General features: G+C 39.6%; 1 protein-coding gene across 1 annotated transcript; it reads right to left on the minus strand.

Annotated features, from left to right (window-relative positions):
- Window positions 1-1,152: 1,152 nt before the first annotated feature.
- LOC135347650 (uncharacterized) lies at window positions 1,153-27,758 on the minus strand. Its single transcript, XM_064545688.1, has 10 exons — window positions 27,724-27,758; window positions 27,379-27,484; window positions 26,571-26,671; window positions 26,374-26,433; window positions 17,793-17,883; window positions 11,936-11,991; window positions 11,094-11,188; window positions 6,772-6,925; window positions 1,869-1,938; window positions 1,153-1,560 (listed from the first exon to the last, which is right to left on the minus strand). The coding sequence occupies exons 5-10, from the start codon at window positions 17,797-17,799 to the stop codon at window positions 1,436-1,438; spliced, it is 507 nt and encodes a 168-aa protein (XP_064401758.1). The 5' UTR covers window positions 17,800-17,883; window positions 26,374-26,433; window positions 26,571-26,671; window positions 27,379-27,484; window positions 27,724-27,758; the 3' UTR covers window positions 1,153-1,435.
- Window positions 27,759-27,854: the final 96 nt, after the last annotated feature.

Raw genomic sequence — 27,854 nt, forward strand, 5'->3', positions numbered from 1 at the left:
TAGTATAATTATTTCAATGGTGTACTCGGACTGATTAAACCCCAGCAGGAAATAATAATAATTTTATTATCAATAATTATTATTCAAAATTGAAAACACAAGGTGACAAGCAGTGTAAATATATACATTGAAAACTCACAAGCTAAGCTACAAAATGGTCCCTCATAAATGTCGAGACTGAATCACATAAAGAATGTGTTAAGCTCCACAAAAAGAGATTCAGATTCTCACACTGCTCAAAATAGAGATATGGATTGTCCGGATGCACTGCCACACATTTGTAAAAGTATTCCAGATAATCTCCCGGGATTTGTCCTAGCAATTCTTTGAAATGAACTTTTTGTGGGTTTTGAAATAGTTTGCAATCGACGTTTGAAAAGTAGTCAGGGCTTTTCTTTGTTACAATACAGTGTATTCCATAATACAGATGCAAAACAGTTGATAGACTTTTAACTGAGGAGAGAATGAGATCGGTCACTTCTGAATGGCCATCTTTTCGATACAGATACGATGCTTTGATTGGAATCACAGTGCTAGAAAAGCTGAGTGCAGTACCAGTAGATTCAAAGATTTCCTTAAACATCTCATCAATGCCATTGGCTCCATCAAAAACGGGGACAACCTGATCACATTTTGCCAAGAGATATCGCTTGTAGCTATCAAAATTGTCTCTCCAAAGGTATGGGTCAGGTAGGAGGTAAGAGCTCATTTCAAAGGCTGCCTTTTTATCATCTTTGGAGGAGTGGTGTAGTAGAGAGTGTGCCACAAATTCTTGAAGATGGGGAGTTAGTTTGTTAGTTTCTTTGGATGTTGAGGAAGCCAGAAGCTCCTTAAACACAATTTCTACAGATTCTTTCAGTAGACCTTTGATAAATATCTCCCACCTTTCCATCAAATGATTAAAGTGAGGCCAAAGAATTTTTGAAACTTCTTCTCTGGAAAATATCTTCGGTCCATCATTAAAGAAGAGGGTTAGCTGTTCTTTAGAGGCATCGAATTTGTTGACAAAATTCACTAGACAAGTGAATTTGTGTGAAGTTTCTAGATCTTTTGTTGCCATAATTATACTTATACAGATTGCCTCATCACGACAATATAACGTCCAACTTGGGTGCTTTTTCTACAATCATGCACCTAGAACACAGCAATGTATAGCTAGTCAGGTTTTTTATATAATTATATAACCATGCAGCTACAGGCAAAAGCAAATGAATTCATAGTTTCCACGATGGCATGCATATGCAGTCATGATAATTATGGTATTGCACAAGCTTCAACAAGCGTAGCGATATTCATGCACACATGCACACATGGTAATGACATAGCAGCTACAAGACCAAACAATGTCAGCCACAATTAGCCCTAACAGCAGATCTTCAACGATCGATAGAGGCCACGGTGGTTTTCTGATTCACCTTGGCTCCATTGCAGTACCTCAGTCCGAACTGAGTGCGGGACACCATAGTCTGAAGTTTTGTCTACTGCAGTGATCTGTGTGTACAGCTCGATGGGTCGGGAGAGGGCGGGTGTCCCTGACAACAGGACAGCCCTCCGAGCACTCTGGGTGTGGGAGGGGGGGGGGGAAATATCATACTTGGGTTATGAGTACAGTTGTATGTATACATGCATTAACTAGACTAGCAAAATATCATATACGTGTGTTCAGTATATGTGTGCATGTGCATGTACATGCCATCCCATCAAGCCTTAGAATGGCTGAAACTTTTTCGGAGAAAGGTTTTTAATATTCAGTAGAGCTAATGAATTTACTTTGAGCCATCAAATCTACATACTTGGAATCCTTCTAATTAATCATAGCTTCTTGGCAACCCAGCATAATCAACACACTATACACTGTCTACATATACCTTGATGACTGGAATGGCTGCTTTGGAGTGAGCAGTGCGATAGTTCTTGAGAAAGTGCATGGGACTCATCCTACACAACAAAAACACACTATGATTATACCAGAGTAAACAATTTTCCTGTTGGGATTTAATCTCCATTTAGTTAGTATAGAAGTGGCCATTGCAAATAATTATAATACACACTATTAAAAATGGACTCAAATTTAAGTAATCTACCCCCCCCCCCGCCCCCCCCCAGGTATTTAATTATAGCGGAATATGCATCATTGGCTTTAATTTATAGTAACACAGATACACTAGATACCGCAATAATGGTACAAGCCGTCTATATAGCTAACAGTGTTTCTGTACATTTATATTCCCTCTCGTGCAGGGAGTCACCAGCAGTCAGGCTCAACAGATTTATATTAAATTTATAATGCATGCATGTGCTGGTATACTAAAACGCCATGGCTATAACACAAAAATGATGTTTGTGCAAGCAGTATTTGTGTTTTTTTATTGAGAACATTTTCACTATAATTATATCAAAGTGAAAAATGTTATTCTTACGTAATTATTATAGTACAGAGCAGATTCAGCATTTTCGTTAAGTTGTTTACAGAGTCTATTTTCACTTTATTAATACACATACGCTTGTGCTAATGCATGGGTATACATACCTTATACCAGACAGTCTCTTACAAAGACTCATAATTATAACAGTTACTATTAGTTATATACCACTATAGGTCTACAGCTATACATAATTATTGTCGAAATGAGCTGTAAATAATTTTTATAGAGTGAGAAAGTTCTACTCAAAGGGAGCCTACCTTGTGCTAGCTTGGACACTGCTTGTGAGTGTTGCAGCTACTGCTATCTATGGCATAATCGAGACACTTTTTACAGACTACCCTAAATGGCTAGTCACAACAACACTGGCATTTTTCCTCCCATCCTGTATAATTATGTGTGTGGATGGAAACAGTGTGTCATAATTAATATAACTATATATGGCAACTATTGTTAACTACTACAACCAAGTTGCTATATACGTAGACGTATAGTCCAGAGCTTTCACTTCTATGTGATTATAGCGGTCACATGAAACACTGGCATTGTGCTTAAAACCATTCTCTGTCAAGTTACAAAGCCAAGCCAAGATGTCGTCCTCCCAAACTGCTCATGAGTGCAACATTGAGACAAATAATGAAGTCACTAGGCAGGTAGCGCTTGCAGTTGGAATCCCAGGAGTGATCTGCCTAACTTTGAGTATAGCTGGACTAATAGCAGAGCTAATGTTTGTTTGCAAGGAGAAGAACAACTTTCTACTGAGGCTCTACATCTACATGACCTTGTCTGTCACTGTTACTCATGTTGTTTACACATTGTATTGGTTCATCGATTTCAATCCAGAAAATGGGAAGCTGTGTGCATGGATACAGGCATTAGTAGCGTACCCCACAATGGTTGAGTTTTTGTTCATAATTTCTGTTAACTGTGTTCTACTGTACAAAGTCTACACTAGTGTACGGAGGCCGTGTTATCACTGTCACGGATCTAAAGCAATCGAGGTTATATTCGTGGTAGTGCATTTTCTCATCCCATTCATTATTGTCGGTATTCTACTGGGGATTGCAGGGTATCCAAATCCTGGCGAATGCCACATACGTGGTAATGGTTGCAATAGTAGAGTCAACTCCCAATTATTATTTAAGATAGCTACAGAGTGGATCCCAGTGGCTATAGAGATACCGCTGAGTATACTATGCATCTGTACGCTATCGGTATGGTTGTGTTGGTTGCTAAGGAAACACTTTCTGAGAGCTCGTATGAAAACCATCTTGAAGGAAATGGGACTGTTGCTAGGTTTCCTATCAAGTTATTGTATAATACGAATTGTCATCGAAATATTAAACATAATTGAAGGGGACCAAATTTCAGTCATAACGATAATAACATATGCCCTCTATCCGATAAATCGAGCTACTATTCCGCTATCGTTCATCATCTATGTTTGCATCGTCTACCTCTACCCCCAAAGATCTAACCAGATTACCAACCCCCGCACGGACCAACACACCCACCCCCCCTCAATCAGGATCAGTCTCCCTAGCAACACTGCCGATCGTGTCCTCGACATTCTGAGTAAAGATGAATTTATTAGCAGTAGCCATAAGAATAGTAGGAGAGGTCCCACGGAAGCAACTGCTCTGCTGCTGAATTAACTGACACTAACAATGTTTGTGAGTGCATGCAAGTGCTTTACTCAATAAGCTGATGAGTATAAATCCATGCTACGTATGTGGAATTTAATAATAACTACTCAATAATTATTAGTACGTCGTGTAATTTGTGTACCCTAAGAACTCTATAAGTCGTATTGTGAAATGAAAATGCAGCCATTGTATATTACTATAGGAACCATGCAATGATGCATGCAAGCTGCTATATACGTAAATGTAGTACATAGTTTTAAGGTCTATATTATTATAGCAGCATGTCACATGTAATAATACTGGATGGCATTGTGATTTTAATAAAGACCATAATAGCATTCTGCCAAGCCAAGATCTTTATATAAAGCCAAGATGTGGATCCCTAAAAATGATTGCAATCATGCATCTACTGAAGTCACTAGGCAAGCAGCACTAGCACTTGGAATCCCCGGAGTGATCTGCCTATAGCTCTGAGTATAGTTGGACTATAGTAGCAGAGTTAGTGTTCGTTTGCAAGAAAAAGAACAACTTTCTATTAAGGCTCTTCATCTACATGACCGTAGCTGTCACCATTACTAATGTTGTCTATACACATCGTATTGGTTCTCATCTATTCCTACCCGGAAAATGGTTCACTGTGTGCATGGATAGAGGCATTGATGTATTATCCCTCCATGATAGAGTTTCTGTTCATAATCTCTGTTAATTGTATTCTCCTGCACAAGATATATACTAGTGTGCAAAGATCATGCTTTCACTGCCACAGATCTAAAGCAATAGAGTTTATATGGGGATTTCGGGGGATCCAAAGTATTGGCCGCCCTCTAATGTATGCCACTCGCAGACTACAGTTTGAACTTTTGTTTCCAGAATATATACCATATATGTCTCGGATTTTTAGCCAATTACAAGCTTCAAGATTAGACGATAGTGAGGATAGGAATTGTCACCATGTTTTTTGTAACAATGGTTTCCAGTATATACATCTTAATCTTAGGTCGTGGATTAGGATATGGTTTTGGAAAGTACATGCAGGCTCATCAATGAAGTCGTATACTGTATAATACTTCGTGTGTTTTTGGTGGCAATGACGTGTTTTGTCTGCACACTACAGCTTGGTTTGGATCAAATGCCTGATGCTTCTCTTCTATAGTATCGCTATATAGTTGTTTGAGCCCTTTCTCGGTATAGACAAATAGTTAGCTAAGTGATACTAGACAGGCTAGATCTAAATAGAAACAGGTTCTATTCCCCTATATGCAATTGAAATACTGTAGCTAAGCTATAGCAAGCATTTATGCAAATTGACTTCACTATTGCTGTGCCAACAATTCTTATAATTATAGAGAGCAAAGTGAGTACAAAATGGCTGCAGGAGCACAAAGTACAGTGATAGAGGCCCTGGGTGGGGCTCACATGAACAAAGAGAGGAAATGTTTAACAATAGTGAGGCTAAATGCTAGAGTCCAAAAGTACAACTTGACTGCAGCAAATTATGGTTTAAATTGTAGTAAATATTACGTAATAAGGTATAACATGTATATGCACCAACAGCAATATGTCAACTCCTACAGATACTCAAGAGTCTCCTGGGTCCAAGCGCTGGCCATTCTCAACGTCCCTTACTGGAGTTGCAAGCTCTTTTAGATCACGCCCATGCATGGACCCATGGAGGCTTAGCCATCTTGTTAGAGAGCAGCTTCCGTATTTCTGTTGCTGTTCTGACATGTTCGAAGCACCACTGAAATGACTCTATTATTATGGGTTGTAGTATAATTATTTCAATGGTGTACTCGGACTGATTAAGGTCACTTCTGAATGGCCATCTTTTCGATACAAATACGATGCTTTGATTGGAATCACAGTGCTATAAAAGCTGAGTGCAGTACCAGTAGATTCAAAGATTTCCTTAAACGTCTCATCAATGCCATTGGCTCCATCAAAAACGGGGACAACCTGATCACGATATATCGCTTGTAGCTATCAACTATCTCTCCAAAGGTCTGGGTCAGGTAGGAGGTAAGAGCTCATTTCAAAGGCTGCATTTTTATCATCTTTGGAGGAGTGGTGTAGTAGAGAGTGTGCCACAAATTCTTGAAGATGGGGAGTTAGTTTGTTAGTTTCTTTGGATGTTAAGGAAGCCAGAAGCTCCTTAAACACAATTTCTACAGATTCTTTCAGTAGACCTTTGATAAATATTCCCACCTTTCCATCAAATGATTAAAATGAGGCCAAAGAATTTTTGAAACTTCTTCTCTGGAAAATATCTTTGGTCCATCATTAAAGAAGAGGGTTAGCTGTTCTTTAGAGGCATCGAATCTTTTTGTTGCCATAATTATACTAATACAGATTGCCTCATCACGACAATAATAATAACGTCCAACTTGGGTACTTTTTCTATACAACTATGCACCTAGAACACAGCAATGTATAGCTAGTCAGGTTTTTTATATAATTATATAACCATGCAGCTACAGGCAAAAGCAAATGAATTCATAGTTTCCACGATGGCATGCATATGCAGTCATGATAATTATGGTATTGCACAAGCTTCAACAAGCGTAGCGATATTCATGCACACATGCACACATGGTAATGACATAGCAGCTACAAGACCAAACAATGTCAGCCACAATTAGCCCTAACAGCAGATCTTCAACGATCAATAGAGGCCACGGTGGTTTTCATTACTCCTGATTTACCTTGGCTCCATTGCAGTACCTCAGTTCGAACTGTGTGTGGGACACTATAGTCTGAAGTTTTTGTCCACTGCAGTGATCTGCATGTGTGTATACAGTTCGAAGGGTCGGGAGAGGGCGGGTGTCCCTGACAACAGGACTCCGAGCACTCTGCACTCTGGGTGTGGGAGGGGGGGAGGTAAATATCATACTTGGGTTATGAGTACAGTTGTATGTATACATGCATTAACTAGACTAGCAAAATATCATATAATTATGTGTGTTCATGTAGTATATGTGTGCATGTGCATGTGTGTGTGTGTGTACATGCCATCCCATCAAGCCTTAGAATGGCTGAAACTTTTTCGGGAGAAAGGTTTTTAACGTCACAATATTCAGTAGAGATAATGAATTTACTCTGAGCCATCAAATCTACATACTTGGAATCCTTCTAATTAATCATAGCTTCTTGGCAACCCAGCATAATCAACACACCATACACTGTCTACATTCACTGGAATGGCTGGTTTGGAGCGAGCAGTTCGATAGTTATTGAGAAAGTGAGACTGATCCTACACAACAAAATACACTATGATTATACCAGAGTAAAAAATGTTCCTGTTGGCCATTTAGTTATTGTACTATGGTTGCACCAAAGATCAAAGGCTTCAGTTGTAGTTTATACTACTTATACAACCTGTCTGACCACAGCCATGGTATATGGCTGTTATACCCTAGTGTATAACAGCCATATACCATGGCTTGTGGTCAAACTACATGTACAGCTAGAACTGAATACAGTATCCCACCTTTGCAACAAAATTGGGTTTTTTGACACACTGTTTCAATTAAAACAATGACACACTAGATCTACTCAATTCAATCAATATTAGAGCTAGAGAGAATTCAATACAAAAAAGGGTCTACTAATGTTTTAGTCAACATAAAAAGAGCCAAGTTCGAGCGATGAATAGTTCCAAAAAGGAGGCAAATTTGGAAGAACTCCGTGAACCGAACGATACTGGTTTGTTTGTGTTGCTTTTTTTCAACTTTCAACATTGGTTGTCACAACCTGCTTATTGCATTGCTGCATGGGACCAGGAGCAGTAAGAAGGGTCCAGACTGCCAAGTGTTTCTCAGACTAAAGAGACTGCACTGCACTGGGCCAGTACAGTAGGCTTGTGGAATGATATTTTCGGGTACATTTGCACTCTTTGTAGACAAGTAGCACCAGTGTACTTTCTTGAAGTGCCTTCTATAAAGATGCAGAAACACAGCCTTCACAATTGCTTGCTTGAATCATAGACGCTTGCTTGAATCAGCCATCGCGCTTTTTAAAAAGATAGCAAATTCATTGCATAGCTATAGCAACAGTGACGTCAAACAGTAGTTATAAGCATATTCATTGAAGAAGCATGACAGGAAGTAGCTAAACATAGTAGTACAGTTCTAAACATAGTACAAGCCAGTTAAACTATGGCCTCTCGTGGTATATTTGCTTTACACGCTCGAGTAATCAGATAAACCAACTCGGCTGCGCCTCGTGGTTTATCAGATTACTCTCGCGTGTAAATCAAATATACCACTCGAGGCCATTGTTTAACTATAACGTATAGAAGTGGCCATTGCAATATATACACACATGCACTATTAAAAATGGAAACTCAAACTTTGAGTGGGTAAGTAATCTACCCCCCCCAGGTATTTAAGAATTAATTATAGCGGAGTATGCATCATTGGCTTTTATGTAACATCATTTATAGTAACACAGATACACTAGATACCGCAATAATGGCTGAGAATCTGTGCTCTTGTGTGCATGCAGTACTGAAACAGGTACAAGCCGTCTATAGCTAACAGTGTTTCTGTACATTTATATTCCCTCTCGTGCAGGGAGTCACCAGCAGTCAGGCTCAACAGAAGTGTGGAATGAATTACCACTGGAGCTGCAGGAAAGTATATACATCGATTTTGTCATTTAAGAGAAATGTACTCTGTCACTTGCATTAGTATATTAAATATTAGTCTTTATTTTTAATTTGTACTCGCTATTGTAAGTAATATATACAGGGCACACATTAGGTTAGCGTAATATGCTACTAGTGTATCCATGCATTTTGCAGAATTATTATAAAAAAAAAAAGTATATTAAATTTATAATGCATGCATGTGCTGGTATACTAAAACGCCATGGCTATAACACAAAAATGATGTTTGTGCAAGCATGCAGTGTTTGTGTTTCTTTATTGAGAACATTTTCACTATAATTATATCAAAGTGACAAATGTTGTTCTTACGTAATTATTATAGTACAGAGCAGATTCAGCATTTTCGTTAAGTTGTTTACAAAGTCTATTTTCACTTTATTAATACACATATACGCTTGTGCTAATGCATGGGTATACATACCTTATACCAGACAGTCTCTTACAAAGACTCATAATTATAACAGTTACTATTAGTTATATACCACTATAGGTCTACAGCTATACATAATTATTGTCGAAATGAGCTGTAAATATAGAGTGAGAAAGTTCTACTCAAAGGGAGCCTACCTTGTGCTAGCTTGGACACTGCTTGTGAGTGTTGCAGCTACCGCTGTATATGGCATAATCGAGACACTTTTTACAGACTACCCTAAATGGCTAGTCACAACAACACTGGCATTTTTCGTCCCAATAATACTATGTCTTGGATTTTTAGCCAATTACAAGCTTCAAGATTACACGATAGTGAGGATAGGAATTATCACCATGTTTCTTGTAACAATGGTTTCCAGCATATACGTCCTAATCCTAGGTCGTGGATTAGGATATGGTTTTGGAAAGTACAGGCTCATCAATGAAGTCGTATACTGTATACTACTTTTTGTGTTTTTGGTGGCAATGACGTGTTTTGTCTGCACACTACATCTTGGTTTGGATCAGATGCCTGATGCTTCATCTTCTAGTATCGCTAGTTTTATCGCTTGGTTTGTGTTCAGTATAAGTGCTGGTAGCTGGGTTGGAGAGTTAGGACATTATATGATATTGAAGGACAACTGTTTCGGGTTAGTTGTAGATTCAATAGGTACCCAGATTTATAGTCTGTGTGCTGCTTCATTTGCAAGCCTAATTCTTGTTCTCGACCTCCTTTTCGCTAAACGTTGGCTGATTATCGAGCCTAACCCACCGAAATCTTTTATAACTATCTACCAAGTTCTCAAGTTTGCTGTCAAGCACAAGGCTCCCCTCAATCGCAGTGCTCTCACATACTGGGAGGAAGACATACCTTCAAGAATGGACCTGGGAAAGTCGAGATACGGTGGACCATTTACTACAGAACAAGTTGAAGATGTGAAATCAATTCTACGATTGTTTGCTATAAGCCTACCCTTGTGGTTAATCTCGTTTGCGCTTGCTTTTAGTCCCACAATTTATAACATTCCATTAAACCCTAATCTCTCCAACTGCACATCTGACATGCTTTTCTCCTTCACGTACAGTAATTATTGGTGGTCTATGATTGGTACCCTGGTTAATGAATTCTTAATCTACCCACTTTTCAGAAATAAACTTCCAAGTATTCTAAAGAGAATCGGTATTGCTTCCTTCCTTTCTCTGGTTTTGAGTATTGTATTCGTTATTATGCAATCATTCGAGGTTCTTCACAGAAATGAGGTAATAACTGTTTTATCTTTTATAATAAAAGGTTTGCTGGCAAATTTTTGTTTTAGTGCAATGCTGGAGTTAGTTTGTGCTCAGGCCCCATACAACATGCGAAGATTATTTGCTGCTTGTGCGAGTTTTAATGTTACATCCTCTACATTTGCTGGCATTTATGTAAGTGGTGCAATTCCAATGGATAATAATAATAAAATGGCACTAATCATGTTTGGAATCAAGGCCGCTATGAGTCTGCTTGGATTCGTCCTGTACTGCCTCCTGGCTTGCTGGTACAAGAGGAGAGTTAGAGACGAGGACTACGATGCACACAGAGTGGTGGAGGAGGTCTATGATCGATATCTAAATCCAAGTATTACTAACTAAATTGTATGTAATTTACTTTTAATGTAATTTACTTAGATTTCATAAAGAGGAGTATCCAACTCCCACGCACATTCCGTTCTACTTCTTGGCCTACTAGCACTTAATTGTAGTTGGATACTCCTCGTCATCATCTCACATGCTGTTGTTGCTATCCATTATTCCATAGTCTGCTATATAAACGCGATTATAATCATTGCAATTGTTTTGAACAAAATAATGGTACTAATAAAAGATTCCAGTGAGCAGTAAAGTAGTGATTAAAATTAATGGGTAACTGTATGTGGTATGATACAAAACGTTATGACACACTTATAGTACCTGGTGTATAGTTCCAATGTATCGCCCATGTTCGATAGCTGGTCCATTTCAGAGCACGAGGATGAAACATTTAACACAGTTGTGTATAAGCTAACCTGGATATAGTTTGAACAGTATTATGAAAGGTATATACGTGTATACGTTCGTACTGGTAACATGCAGTGGATTTGAAGCACCACAAATCTTTCAGACCTATATATACACTCTATTCATAAGCACTTTGCAGTTATTAACACACACGGTTTTGCATGCTCAGGATTAGTGAGTGGTAACTAGACCACAAATGGAAGGTCCGCAGTGGGGGGGGGGAGGGGAGTGGCAAAGGAAAAATTGGCTTGGTCTATTGATTTATGCTATAGATTCAATCTGAGAAATTCTATAGAGAGAAATTTCACCAGAATGACACTTACTGTTAATAAATGACGAAGGCATGCAAGGTTATTTTAGACTGTCACTCGGCTATTCATAATAATTATACGTTGGTGGATACAAATATGATGTCGTAACTAATTTATTAAATGTTTGAAGCACACAAAAAAACCCGAATTGTTCCTCAGATAATCATTCCTCTAAAAAAACGTTTCCCCCTCTCAGCTAAAAATCCTGTATGAAACCCTTATTAAACACAAACAGACATAGCATATCATTATTGAACTACCAATACAGGACTATAGCCGTAAACGGCGCTGTTTTAATCTTAATTCAGATCGGGGAGATACAACGTTTCCTAATTAGAGTGGATGGAAGAGTGTAAGTAAGCACCCTAGCTAGTAACCACGATAACGTTAAGCAGAGGGGTAAAACACATCTTCAACTTGCTCTGCATGTAGTTAGTGGTCTACCGTATCTCGACTTTCCCATTGCACGACCATTCTTGATATCAAGGTACGTCTTCCTCCTATGCAGGCAATGAAACTATAATTATAGTGATTGAAAAATGAATGCTAGTACAATCAGTGACATAGTGGAACATCAACCACTTTCCCTAACAATTGATGGAGAATGTACGAAAACTGAAACCTACTCTCAATCACTGTTAATAGCAACATGACTCGTAACCATTTAGAGATACAAGCTCAAAAAGCACCTGACAAGAAGTATTGGTAAACTGTTTGCATAGTCTGCATGGCGAAGAATGGTGAGTATGTGCACGTGCTAACAAAAGTTATTGGTACATCTTGCATAAAAGCTCCCTTTAATAATTTATTGTCAAAACAAATCTCCTATACCACATCCATGACACAAATGGAAAAATACAAGACGAAAAAAGTATGATTATACCATATACAATAGACTCTTGTTAATCCAGCCACCTGACCGTTGGGACAGCAGCTTGGCCGGATATTTTTCAATTTGCTGCATGCAAACTCAAAGAGTGGGTAATGATCGACCATGATTGTTGTTAAAAACGATTGATGCCGAAGTTCAAGTCTAAAATTAATGACTGCCGTCAGCAGAGCCTTGCAGCTCTCTTCTCACTCTTGCAGCGATGCTTGCAGCTACCAATAGCTAGCGTTCTAGTGCAGAGCTAACTACTAAATAGAGTAGCAACACTCGGTAAACAAGTTTGGCTACGTGCTCTTCTGAAAAGGCTGCAATGGCATTCTAAGTATAAAGCAAAACTAGGCATAACTCGAGAACGAAGCATTATTTTGCAAATCCACGAAGTAAAATCCAAGAAAACATGACTAGAAGCCTATAGAAACTCTTACTTGCACTTCATTGATCCTTGAGCAGCTGTAGCAGTCTACACACACAGACACACAGTCACTCCAAACACACTACCGTATACCTCGCTTGCGCATGCGCACGCGCACCGATGCATAATTATGCAAAAATGTTCATTATTAATGGTACTATTAGTAGCTTTATGTTATAACAAGAGTTCATTAGGAACTCTTGGTTATAATTATAGCTTTGGCATCTCCACCGAGGCATCAGCATCCGCGGTGCTTTCATTATGCCTCGGTGCGCATGCGCAAGCGAGGTATACGGTAGTGTGTTTGTGTGTGTGTGTGTGTGTAGACTATTTCAGCTGCTCAAGGATCAATGAAGTACAAGTAAGAATTTCTATAGGCTTCTAGTCATGTTTTCTTGGCTTGCTATTTGTGGATTTGCAAAATCAGAGATAGAGTAATAGAGGGATTGGCAACGGGAGTAACTCACGTGATCATTTCAAATTGATTTCCTCTCAACCATCCTTGATGCGCATTATTTCCCGGCACAACGCCCGTGAAATGAAGTAATAGTTATTAGTCTCATGAGACTTTAGAAATGCATATAGTACGGCTACATGTGTCCTGTGCTTTATTAAAGTGAAGTCCAAGCATGGAATAATTCACTGTGGTGCTCTAGAGCTTGAAAACTAGTTATTATTGGTCTGTGCCCCCTTTTAAGCAGCACTGCCGTAGCCATATGATGTTTTGCCTACAGACCCTTGTGTCTATGTTGACGAACTGGCCTGCATACATTTCCTTGGTTATAATTTCTTTTGTATGTTTATATAAACCAGCTAAAATGGAGGCTGTAAAAGACGAGAAAGTGTTATATTAGTTTGTGCCCCTTTTAAGTGTAAGCCTATGATGTTTACCTACATATCTTGTTTTGTTGTGTCTCTGTTGATCAACTAGGCTGCATAAATTCTTGATTTTGATTTCCTTAAGCATGTTTTTTTTTTACTTTTAGCTATAGATGGAGGCTACAAAAGATGAAAAAAGTCGATGACGTAGCGCACACGGATAGTCACATTCTTTCCTCCTTTAGAGGGTTTTGCAGAATCTTTGAAATAGAGGGTGTAGAGCGTTCCTTATATGGATATCTAATCTTCACACATTGTGGTGTCATAAACACACATTGTGGTGAAATGCCAAGTCTGCTTAGGAAGCAAAATTCAAAAACAAAATGGCTTTTTCTTGTGAAAAAAGCTGTATTTGGGATATAAGATGAAGAATAGTGCATCAGACAGAGCTGCTTGGACTGTCTTATCAAAGTGTTGTTGAGAATCTTCAAGTTGATCCATCAACTGTTAGTGCATTGTTGACATGCTGACTAAGATCTACAACTTTATGGTTGACCACAGATAACCTTATAAGGAACGCTCAACGCAAAACGCTTTTTGGGGATATTGCAAAGATTCTGCAAAACCCTGTATCTCTGGCAAAATAAAGCTTTGTTCTCGAGTTATGCCTACTTGGAATGCCATTGCAGCCTTTTCAGAAGAGTCAGTAGCCAAACTTGTTCACCGAGTGTTGCTACTCTATTTAGTAGTTAGCTCTGCACTAGAACGCTAGCTATTGGTAGCTGCAAGAGTGAGAAGAGAGCTGCAAGGCTCTGCTGACTTGCAGCCAGATTAATTTTAGACTTGAACGTTTGGCATGGTCGATCATTACCCACTATTTGAGTTTCCGCGATTGCATGAATGAGTCATGCAGCAAAATTATCATCATGATGATTGTGTGTAGAAAAGCTAGCTATTATGTTATGTAGCTTTGGCACCTCCACCGAGGCATCAGCACCCGCGGTGCTTTCATTTTATTATCAGTTCTGCTTTTACAATATAAAGGTATTATTCTCCAAAGTCAAAAACTAGTCCGGTGTCCTTGAGCTTCTCTTCACAGAGTTGGTCAATCTCAGCAGATTGCTCGGGTTTCAAGTGGTTCCTCCAGTCACCCACCTCCCCCTTCCTCATGAATGTAGTCGAACCAGGCTTAACTAAAAAATCTATGGCTGAATAATTGGCAGTTTCATCTTTCTTCATCGAATCAAAACATGTCTCAGCAACAACTTTATCAATCACCTCATCGGAAATGCCAGCACCAATGAACGTTGCAATACGAGTGATGGCTGCTCGTGGATCCTTTTTCATATCTTCAAACATGAGGAAGAGAACATTATCCTCGTTTCTGTGAGGCCACCAGCTCAAAACATGATCAAAGAAATTTCCAAATTCCACATTGCCATAGATGTAGTTTCGGAAAAAGATATCCCAATCCAAGATAGCATCCTTCCTAACTGATATCCGAATGTAGTGGAAGAAAAAGGAGACCACAGCATCCTTTGGGTTGCGAGCAACATAGATGTACTTGCAAGGAGTGGTGCTTGGTTTTCCACAAGGCAGTAAGTCGTAGGGCAAGTGACTCTTGAAGGTACGAGGTTTCGGTAAAGTGGAGAGGTTGACTCTGAACAAGTCAATGTTTTGATCGCTGTTTGCTTCGGCCCATGGAACACTTTGCAGTAATTGAACGCCATCTTTTTCTCCTTTTCTCCTGATTAGTTTCACAATGTTTTGTGTCCATGTTGTTCCAGCCTTGGGGTAGGTAACTATCCACACGTCACTGGGGTCAGGAGGAAGATTAGCTGCCTCGGCAATGCTCTCAGGGGTCACAAAATATGGTACTTTCAGTCCAGCATGAGTGGAAATGCTCTGCCTTTGAGGTGTAAGCACCTGTTTAAATGCTTCCCAAGCGTCTTCTTTGTTCAATGTGGACATCTTCTGGAGCTCTATATTGTACTTTCTGCTGAAATTAGAATGTATTCAGGCCACTCCAAGCCATACATTAGCACTTTAGTTAAGAGGGTGTGGGCGGGAAAGTTATGTAAACTACAAGACCATGACCACAACTGACAAAGATCAAATGCTTGTTGTGTAAGCCAGAGGAGGTACGACAGGCGCGGTGCAGCTCAGGCAATTAGCCTTTGATTGAGCAATAATTATCCGCCCACGCCCCTGCCCACGTCGTATGTTTTTGCTGGAGAGTAATCAAGGCTAATTACTTGAGCTACACCGCGCCTGTCGTACCTCCTCTGTGTGTAAGCATAGTAGTAAGTGTAGAAGCAATTAGGTGTGTAATTAGCTAAAGCAGCAAGGAATTTAATAAGCACTAATTGCGGGGCCTGTGACATCACATCCGGGGTACCCATTAATTTAGCCCCGCCCAACAGCATTTTGTCATTGTGAAATCATCATTTTTCAATCCTCTGTGCTATTCTATGCTACACTTTCTGTTCATTTGTCATAAAAGTCAATGAAATGTTAAACTATCTGCTATATTGCAAGAATTTTTGGCTAAAAGTGAACGGTTCTTGAGATAGCCACCACTGGTTTTTCTGTTGAAAGTGCTCCTTTTCGGAAAGGGGATAATAACAGGAAGGTTTCCATATGCTGACTCAGTAAATATTGACACTCTAGTTGCTGACTCAGCACTCACATGCACATTAAATCATCAGCTAAATAAAAATTATTGAGCTCATGTCAATGATTCTTCCAGAGACTAGCTCTAACTAGACTCATATAATACAAGTCGGGGCCAGCTGTGCGTTGACTTCGATAAAAGGCCGCTCATGGTATTACAAGAGCACTGATTTGTACTTGTATCTCTGCTTCTGAGCAAAATTGGCAAAAATAAAATTTGACCCTCCCCCTACAAAATAAAGTTTTATGCTTACAGGCACTAAAAACTAGGCTTGAAGTACTCTGTAAGAGAAGTTTGGAGAAATCCAATTAGTGACCTTAATTAGCTAATTGTTTCATACGAGTGTTGCAAACTGCGCATGCACTGCGTGCTAATGCCTCTCGCCATGGTTATGCTTTCGCTCAAAAGTATTAGAGTGTTAGTAGGGAGAATAAGCTTTTCTCTATAATGAATTTTACATTAAAATTGCATTAGACTTTGAAAATGATTGTGAAGTCTATCTATCTATCCGAGTAGAATGCTATGTGAAAAATTACTAGGATTGGCCGGGGAAACCACCAAAACGTGTGGAAACAAGAAATCAGACGAGAGCATAACTCCAATCCGTTACAACTTCATTCACATGTACTGGTAGAACTACTTTTCCATGTTTTCCCGGCCATGCAATCCACGCAATTTTTACTGGTGGGGTGATGACCAATCCCTTATACATCCATTTTAGAATTTGCAGGCATATAATCATGCATATAATCATTATGATTTGTGATGAATTGATGTTCCTATATAATACATGCAGTGTTGAGCACAGATATACAGTCGATTCATGCGTATAGTGACATGCAGTAAAACCTACTGGTTTTACTAATATAACTGAGAAAGGACTTGTGTACATGCATCTATTGTATATGGTATCATTGTAGTGTTCTGTGACTTTTGAAAATTGATTCTGCCAGGATCTGGATTGTCTCACACGTGGGATGAGCGCACATGCGTATTATATCCACAGTAATAAGGGGTGTGTCTGCAAGTCAAGTCACAAAGTTATTAATGGCTATATAGCTAGCTGCTTTAGCAGCTCTTTTCTGGCTCTTGTAGGTAATAAAAAGCTAACGCTTTAGTGCAAGGGTAACTCATAAGTTGAATAGAAACTTTGTGCAAACAAATGTTGCTACAAAAATTCTGAAGACACTGCAACAGCCTTCAATGTGAGTCAAACTAGTCATAATTCGAGAAAGAAGCTTTCGTTTGCTAATCCACGAAATAAATCCAAAAGAACGTGGCTAGAAGCCTATAGAAGCTGTTAGTTTTCGTCTCATTGCAACCGTTGAGCAGTTATACAGCTGGAACAGACACACAGACACACACAGTCAGCTTTACTGTATCCCTCATGTGGCTACGCCTCAAGGCATAACAATGTTATGCTTGTATCTGGAGAATGTGGACCAGCCAAATTACAATGCTTAATTTTTATAGACATTATCACGTGCATCGAAGTGTGACCACCCACCCTGCATACTTCTCAGAGTGCATACTCTCCACCATTTCCTTCGAGTGTAGTGCCCACCTCCATGACAGAGCTCTGGATACCCCCCACAATACTATAGTGATGATAGAGTGAGATATTTGGCGTAGACTGGACAGGGAGCGTACAAAGGAGCGTATACAAATACATTGAGCTAAATAACAACAGCACAGATTCAAGCTACATAATACTGATATAAGAATTAAGAATACCATGTGATGCAGTTGGCTCTCAGAGAGCTACACAATGTATGCTTTATTTATGAAATGGATATTTTATGCTCAAGTTAAGCATGCAAGCCAGCAGATGGGCTGATTGTAGACAATGGCAATAGGAATTAGGTTTCACTATGCATATACAATGAAAGCACAGTCATGCATATTAAATTCATTTACCACAACATCTGGTAGTCAAACTAGCTTGTAAACACAATCCAACAGGTGCAGTGCATACACTAAATACATTGTTGTAACAGTACACGTACATGTCTAACGTTTGCCTCAAGTTGAATATGAGCACCTCTCCCCATCTGTCACCACATTGTCGGTAAACCCGCAGGAAAACGTGTCTGGATGATGAGGAATACACAAAATGGTCTAACACAGCTGTACTGAGCCACCTGTATACTCATTTATAGGTACATTTATACTGTAGTGGCACTGTGTACTGTATAGATGTAGAACTATAAGAAGTATCTTGTACATGCATGCATGCACAGAGATTAATTAGCAACCCCTTCACAGAGAGACTGACTGGCATATCAGATTATGGAGGGAGTGTGATATAGAGACAAGGGTATCCATCTTTCACCTGTGTTGCATGTCGCTGCCGTCTCCATGTATATATACAGGTTGCTATGAAACTGCATAGAGGAGCCAAGAAACAGAAAGACACTGAGGTGCTTCATACCAGAGTAGAGAGAGTGGTAGGGCGGCTTGTGGGCAGCTGTGCATGTGTATCCCTTGTCATAGCGACAGCTTCCACTGTTGTCAGTCACTCCATAACTCTGTGGGTGAAAATAATGTAGACATGTACTGTATGAATCCAATTACTAGTACTAATTGGTTTAGCTACAATAGTACTGTGCACAAGTATATGCATGCACCCAAAAGTGTTTAATGTCAATTTCTCGAATATTTAAAGAAGGCAGCTTTACTACATTTTCCTAGGTGTTCAATAATGACATTGTTATAGTGTACACACACAAATGCAAATGAACGAAACTGATTCATACACTTTGTTTCCGTCGGGAGTGAATCGTATCATGGTGATATTGGTTCTAGAGTGGAGACTGGCCAATGGTTACCAAACTCCTACATCACCACAGACGGAGCCATCGATCTGAGCAAGTGGGGGTAATATAACAATTGGTTATTGTTGAGGTTGAAGGACATTATACTGTACATGTCATGAACTAGTTAGTCTTAGTTTGAAAAAATGGCTGCAATTAAGACAAACATGCAGGTTACTCAGGTAAGCTTGTGTTCCGTGTGGTCTTTGTCACGTTGCTAATACAACTGATACTTATAGCTATATACCATGCAATTAACCAATGCTTGTTTCTACAGCTGGCTAGAGAAATGACTACAGTCAGTGGAGGTTACGATTATGATTTTGTAGATCAGCCCTCCAAATCTTTGGAGTGTTCGATATGCCTTTTGACCCTACGAGACCCAGTGGTCATCAGTTGCTGTGGTAACCACTTTTGTGAGCCTTGCATTGAGCGAATAACTGACAACAGAAAGCCTTGTCCTCTCTGCAATTCTCCGAACTTCACAACGTTTCTCCACAAGGGTGTGGCCCGAGAGGTGAATGCCCTGAGGGTGTATTGTCCCAGAAAGGCCCAGGGCTGTGACTGGCAAGGGGAGCTAGGACAAGTGGACCGCCATCTCAACCCCCCAAGCTAACTCTAGGGGATGTGGCTTTGTCATGGTTGAGTGCAAATACAAGTGCGAGGGAATGTTGAGCGACAAGTGGTTCCTTCTCATGAGGCTGAAGATTGTGTTAAACGACCGATCGAAGTGCAGGTGGCTTTTCTTGCTAGGAGATTAGAGATGCTAGCTATCGAGAATAGATAAATCAAGAATAAGTTTGAAGCTGAATTTACAACACTCAAAGAAGAAGTTTTCACACTCAAAGCTGAGAACACATCATTGAAACAGCAAATAGAAGCTCGACCACTGCCACCAGTACCTCCTTTCTACTTCACCGGAATTAACTATCAGCAATGCAAGGAGGACAACAGTGCAATAATGAGCCCACCCTTCTATTCTCATCCTAAAGGCTACAAAATGTGCTTAGAAATATACCCAAACGGATTCCAGGGTGGAGTGAATACACACTTGTCATTGTTTGTTCACATAATGAGGGGGGAATTTGATGATGTGCTTCAATGGCCATTCACAGGAAGAATCACCATAGATATATACAGCCAAACGATAAAACAATGGACTCAAGTAAAAATGGTCAACTTCAAAGAGGGTCCAGTTGAGAGGAGATGTGACTGTTTCACATACGGTGGGTACGGGGAATCTCAAATTCTTCCACAAGACCAAGTTGTAGCAAAGTATGTATGCACGGATGAAAAGCATAATTTTGTTCGTTTTCGAGTAAATCGTGTGGAACTACCTTATTAACTATAACTCTGACACAGGCTATAAAATTACTATAAATTTGACTCACGTACAATGATCCAGAGTGGGTACTGAATATATGATGCATGTATGTTCTTATTAGCTGCATTATTAGATATTGCTTTACATGCATTACGCATGCGTTGTGTTGCAACAAGACCTCATGTTTGTTATTCACTGAACTCAAGCTAAAGTGTCTTAGTGTATTGAGAGTTAGCCTAAGACAAACACAACAATATAAACCAGGCAATACTAGTGATATTGGAAGATGAATTATCAGAATGCAAGCTCAAAATTGACAAACTGTTTGCAAAAAATGATGAATATGTGCATGCATGTGTAAACAATTGGTATACATCTTGCATAAAAGATAATTTATTGTCAAAACAAACCTCCTATACCACATCCATGCATACAGTATAACGTTCTGCTAGTACATACATGACATATAGATGGAAAATGAACATAGAATATTATTATACCGTATAGCAGGTGTATTGATCAGTTTGCCTTCTTTTCTGACACATGCGACTGATACTACCACGTGGTCCACCACGCGCATGCTCAACACTCGACTTACCCGCGGCTCATACTTGGCGTTAACTACGTTTAATTGCATTAAACTACATTTAACGCCTTCGTATTTTCTCAACACCAACCACCTAATTAACCATTAACAACTTACCTGTAAAATAAGCCACAGCAGCCAAGTTAAGACATGGCCATTGTGTAGAGATTTGGCAAAGGCGTTCCCTGAGGGGAGGGGGGTGACCCCATCCCGCGACCCCTAACTAATTAGTCATGGGTCACGAGAGGGGTTTTGAGCCCAAATTAAGGGGAATTCCCCTTAATTAACCCCCCTGGCAAGAGGCATTTGAAGTATAATTGGTGATTATTATAATTTAACAATATGCTGCATGGCATTATTGATCATGCATTACCAGAAGTCTTTGGAGACTATTTAATTTGGCCATCCTCACCTGAATCGGCAAATATACCAGCTGCTATACGGTACAATGTATGTCTCACACAGTATTAAATTTATACACTTATATTATATAAGGACTTGTTTATCAAGGGTGCATGTCCTAATTTCAGAGGGCTGGTTTCTGTATGTGCTTCTGTTGAGTTGAGACTTTGGTTGAGTGCTCGGATTATTAGAGGTGCATGCATGCATGCCTCTGCTATTGAGGGTTCCACGTAACAAATCACACCCATGGTATAATCAGTCAACGTGTACTACTAGGATATTTTGCGAGCATCAAACATAATTATGTGAATTTTACAAGGGTTGATCAATTCACAACAATAAAATTGCAAAATCTAAATTATTACTAGTATAAATACACACGATCCTTGCCGATCGTAAAGGGTCAAATTTTCTACTGATTTGGTTCATTTGTAAAGGTTTTTCACCTAGAAGTATTCGGTATACAGGATAACTTGAACAGATTTCTCCCAAACGGTTATATGAATCATGTTGCAGTTAAGACTTAGAGTGCATGTAGTTTCAGTATTCATGCACATGACATGTATCAATTGTTAAAAGATACTCAAAGGAATGGTGTCCAATGAAAAATTGCATGTATATACTGTGGAGGAATGATTGACTAATTGTGTGTGCAAACACTGTTTACAAAATCGATGAATGGTTAACATGCGAACATATAAAACAAACACTATTGTTCTAAACATGCATGATCGACAAATTTGATATTTACAGAAAAATGAGTTAGACGTATTTATAACGGAGCTTATACATTTTGTTAGCGCTCAGCTGACAAGTACCGATCATAGATTTCCTCCACGACAGTTTGTGCATTGTAGTCCTCGTCTCTAACTCTCCTCTTGTACCAGCGAGCCAGGAGGCAGTACAAGATTAATCCAAGCAAACTAACAGCGGCTTTAATCCCATATAATATTGTTAATGCGATGTTCCCTAGAAAAGAATCGCTAATAATTTCAGGTGAAAACAACACAAGTGCCATAAATCCACCAAATAATCCTCTCATGTTGTATGGAGCCTGAGCACAAACTAACTCTAGCATGTTACTAGCCAGCAACATTGCGAGGAAACCCTGAAAAACTGAATGTATAATGTCAATGACATACTCGACTGCCACTAAATCACTGTGATAGTAGTGGACTAGTTCCAGAATTAGGAACACAATACTGAGAGCCGTGATGAAAAAAGAAATGATTCCAATTTTTCTAAAAATGCTAGGAAGCCTGTTACAAATCACAGGGTATAGAACAAATTCATAAAAGACAGTCCAAACCATACCACACCACCAAGAGTTGTACGTGAATAAGGCCAGAAGCTCTGAAACATAACAATTCGAATTGGGGAGAGACAACGTTTCATATAGTGGATGGAAGAGTGTAAGTGAGCATCCAAGAAGCCACAGCGTTGAGCAGAGGGGTAACAAACGCAAGATGGTCTTCACATCTTCAACTTGCTCTGTAGTGAATGGTCCACCATATCTCGACTTTCCCAGGTCCATTCTTGAAGGTACGTCTTCCTCCCAGTATGTGAGAGCACTGCGATTGAGGGGAGCCTTGTGCTTGGCTGCAAACTTAAGAACTTGATAGATGGTTTTGAGGGACTGAGGTGACTTTGGTTCAATTATAAGCCACTTCTTAGCTAGGAGGAAGTCAAGAATAAGAACAGCACTCATACACAAAGGTGGCAGCAAACTGTACAGTTGGACAACCCAGTGCGATAATTGACTGCTACACAAAGTATCGGATCTAATGGGCAAATTGGAAACAGTAGGTATCCAAACACCAGCATAGATACTGAATACAAACCAGGCAATAAAACAAGTGATATTGGAAGATGAAGCATCAGGCATCTGATCCAGGCCTAGCTGTAGTGAGGTAACCAAACATGCTACCACAGCTACAATAGAGAGACTCCCACCTATGCAATACAAGACACTCACAACATACACGTATTGTGCAATGCCAGGAACTAGGGTGAAGGCACTAGAAAGCAAACTTGTGAGGAACAACAGTACAAAACTGTATTTCATCACTCTGTAGTTCCCCAGCTTTGCGTCGGCTAGCCATCCCGAGAAAACAGCTCCGAACAAACCAAACACAATTGGGATAGGAAGTAGCCATTGTGAAATTACAAAATTGACATCAGGTCGTTTACGGTATACATGGGACACTGAAATACAAGATATAGTCAACAGTACGACCCAAACCAGAACAAGAAAGGCTCCCTTGGAATAGAACCACCTCACTCTGTACTTGCACTTGCAGCCATTCCTTGATACCAGAGGGCTGCCTCCATTCGTAGAGTTAGTTATTCTCATAACAGAGTCTGCATGCATGTAATTATACAGACGTGTGCATGCATAGATGGCTGCCAAAAACTATACTGTATTTGGTACTACGGCTGAGAGCAATATCTATTGGCAACAATTTCAGACAACTTACGCACAGATACAGACACACTTGTACAATCTTTATCTAAATACACTAAATGCTGCCTGCCTGAGTGGCTCATGCTTACTTAATCAGTAATAGTGGTTATTCACTACTTCCCTAAATGGTTACGAGTCATGTTGCTAAACAATGAGAGTGGGTTTCAGTTTTGTACATTCCATCGATGTTTATTACAAGCTCAAACAATGACTAACTGTTCACATATAGAAAAGAATGGTGAATATGTGCATGTGCAACAAAAAAGTTATTAAAACATCTTGCATAAAAGCTCCCCTGATGAATGTATTGCAAAAACAAACCTCCTTATACGTTGTATATACCACATCCAGACGGTAACATACCGTCTAGTACACACATGATTACACACAGAAAATTACCATAAAAAATTTATATCACATATAGTGGGTGTATTTCAATTGAAGTATACTTGGCGATTATGACGATCATGCTGCATGGCATTATTGATCACACGTTACCGATTATTAATTTTGGGTGAGATTATTGAATTTGGCCATCCCTACCTGATTTGACAATTACCGATATAATTATGTACATCTCACTAAGTATGAGTATACAGCCTCTAAATTTAGACACTTATTATGCCTCGGTACGCATGCGAGCGAGGTATACGGTAGTGTGTTTGTGTGTGTGTGTGTGTGTGTGTGTGTGTGTGTGTGTGTGTGTGTGTGTGTGTGTGTGTGTGTGTAGACCGCTACAGCTGCTCAAGGATGAATCAAGTACAAGTAAGAGTTTCTATAGGCTTCTAGTCATGTTTACTTGGATTTTAATTCGTGGATTTGCACTTCGTTCTCAAGTTATGCCTAGTTTTACTTACTTGGAATGTCATTGCAGCCTTTTCAGAAGAGTCCGTAGCAAAACTTGTTCACCGAGTGTTACTACTCTAAACTTTTGGCATCGATCGTTTTTAGCAACAATCATGGTTGATCATCATTACCCACTATTTGGTTGATTGCATACAGCAAAATTAAAGATGTTCATCATGATAATTATAATCAATGTGTGTATAAAAGCTAGCTATTACCGTAATTGATGTAATTACAGCACCAGAAAAAATTAATTCCACTTCTGAGTGGCGCATCTTTAGAGCACAAAAATTGCGATCAGCCCAAGCTGGCGCCTAAATTATGGTGGCGCTTATGTTCAACAGCTAGTATAGAATTTGTAGAGAAAATGGGCGTGGTCTAGCTCAGTTTCACTTGCTAGCTGTGCACCGTTGAGAGCTGAATGACTTGTGAACAACGTTCATTGACTGTAGCTATGGGTTAGACAACTGTTTAGAAGTGAGGGAAGTCAAAGATGCAGGATGATTGTCTTGATGTCTCAAACAAGCCTTTTTATAAGCGCTAGAAAAAAATAATTCCAACAACGATTGGCGCTTTTTTAGGACCTAAAAAATTATGCTGATGCTGACGTGGCGCTATAATTACATCAATTACGATAGTAGTTTTATGTTATGTAGCTTTGGCACCTCCACCGAGGCATCAGCACCCACGGTGCTTTCATATTATATAAGGACTTGTTTATCAAGGGTGTCCAACTTCAGAGGGCTGGTTTCTATGTGCTTCTATTGAGTTGGGATGTTGGTTGATATAAGAGGTGCCTCTATTATTTACCTCACTGTAACGTAACAAACCACACCCATGGTATAATTAGTCAACATACCGTATATCTTTTAATTTATCGGGACACTCTTCTGGGCAATTTTTGTTTTTCTAATACAACGGACACTCCAGTGCTTTAATATTACTAAATATCCGGACAATACCTTGAAAAGTTGAGTTACATTCATAGACGGCAAGTAAAACTTGAGTGCTGCAGTTAGATAGCTTTGAGTAGCTAGTTTTAGATAGCTAGTGCAACTATTCAGTCGCACACTAGCTGTTCTATGCAGCTGCTTGCTTGTTTTAATTCCGGACACTTCGCATGCTCTATAAAAATCTGTTCCAATTATACCCGGACAATTTCCAAAATAATTATTTTTTGATGTCCGATAAATTAGAACATACATGTATACGGTAGAAAGTTATGTTGAACTCTGACTCTGTCATAGAGAAATCTGTTCAACCGGATAATCGAAGGCCATACAATTGAGGTACTAGCGTACCGCATAGCGGGTAATTTTCGTGAGGTAAAAATTTCGTTTACTAAAAATGCGAACATTTTCGTGAGTAAACATTTCGTTTGACTTCATTGCCTGCACTGCATTGCATGCGTTCTGGTAAACCACGCCTAGGTTTTTGTGGGGAACATATTCATGGGAGGTCAGCTTTCGCACGAAAATAAATGATCATTATCCCACAAAATCATGTGCTATGCATGTTTGTGTTGATCAATATTATTGAATTGATTGAACACTGTACAAGTATTGTTCAAGTATTGTTCAAGTATTTGTAGTAATTACATTTGCCAGTAATATTTTAGATTGAAACTCTGACATGTATACGATGTATATGTACCTGGCTAATGGTGTCCAGGAAAGAAGAGGGTCTGTCTTTAAGTAGTACTACCACGAGCAGCTGTATGTATGCACGTACACAGAACAGATCTATAGTAGACATTGGAGTCTATCACCAATAGGCTGATACTGAACAGATTAGAAAATTAGCAGAAGAATAATATCGCTAAAAAACTATCCAAGCCAAAGCACACCCACCGTTTGTATATCTTGATGATCTTGTTCATAAGTTTCAACAGCCTCATCCAGAGGGAAGCCTTCAAAGTGACCGCACTGCCGAGGGCTAGGGACCACTATACCTATAATATAGCATATTTCAGGGCCATAGATAGCTTAGACATACAGGGGTGGCAAAATAACACAGGTACGTGTTAGCACGCCCAAGTTTGTTGAATATTAGGTATAATAATTATGCATTGTAACTATCCAAGAAAACATGTACAACAATAAAGCACCTTTCAAAAAACCCTAGATGTCTGTCATGTGTGTTAAATAACAAATTTTACTGATACATGTACGTATATCCTGTAAAATAAAATGCTTTATGAACAATAATTATTATGTATGCTTAATTATACGTTGCAACTATATAATAGTACTTACACACACACCCGACGGCTTCACTATAATGCACCCTCACACATCCACCCCCTTACACTATAGTCCTCGAGTGAGAATTGTCAGGTCTAATGCAGTCTGGTTCTCGTGTTGCAACACCCTCACACCCCACACACCTCCTCACCCTCCAGCCCTCGAGTGAGAATTGTCAGGTCTAATGCAGTCTGGTTCTCGTGTTGCAACACCCTCACACCCCACACACCCCCTCACCCTCCAGCCCTCGAGTGAGAATTGTCAGGTCTAATGCAGTCTGGCTCTCATGTTGCAACACCCTCACACCCTACACACCCCCTCACCCTCCAGCCCTCGAGTGTGAATTGTCAGGTCTAATGCAGTCTGGCTCTCGTGTTGCAATACCCTCACATCCCACACCCCACACATTCCTCACCCTCCAGCCCTTGAGTGAGAATGGTCAGGTCTAATGCAGTCTGGCTCTCATGTTGCAAAGGAGACAGCTGCCCCAAATTGTAAAACACTTGTAGGGACACACCCACCTGGGTCGGGTTCAGAAGGGAGGGAGAGAAAATAAATACACAGACCATTAGAAAATGATGGATTTAGGTACAAAAAGATATATAGCCTATCAACAATTATACCATGTCAATAGTAATTGAAGGGCTACTGCACCAGAATCAGAATCATATGTTGAAATCTAATTGGCATCAAAAGTATTACAGCTTATGAAAACGCTTAGATACATGTATACGCAAATTTGTAGTGCTTTTGTACTAACTCGAGTCCCTGTAGCAACATCTTCTTGCCCCAAGACATCACTTTCTTACATGCTCGTTCCAGCCACACCCCCACTCCAGCTACGTCCATACAACGTAACGCATATAAAGTTAAGTTTATCAAGTGTGAAAG

This window comes from Halichondria panicea, chromosome 14 (genome assembly GCF_963675165.1).
Source record: "Halichondria panicea chromosome 14, odHalPani1.1, whole genome shotgun sequence".
NCBI classification, from domain to species: Eukaryota; Metazoa; Porifera; class Demospongiae; order Suberitida; family Halichondriidae; genus Halichondria; species Halichondria panicea.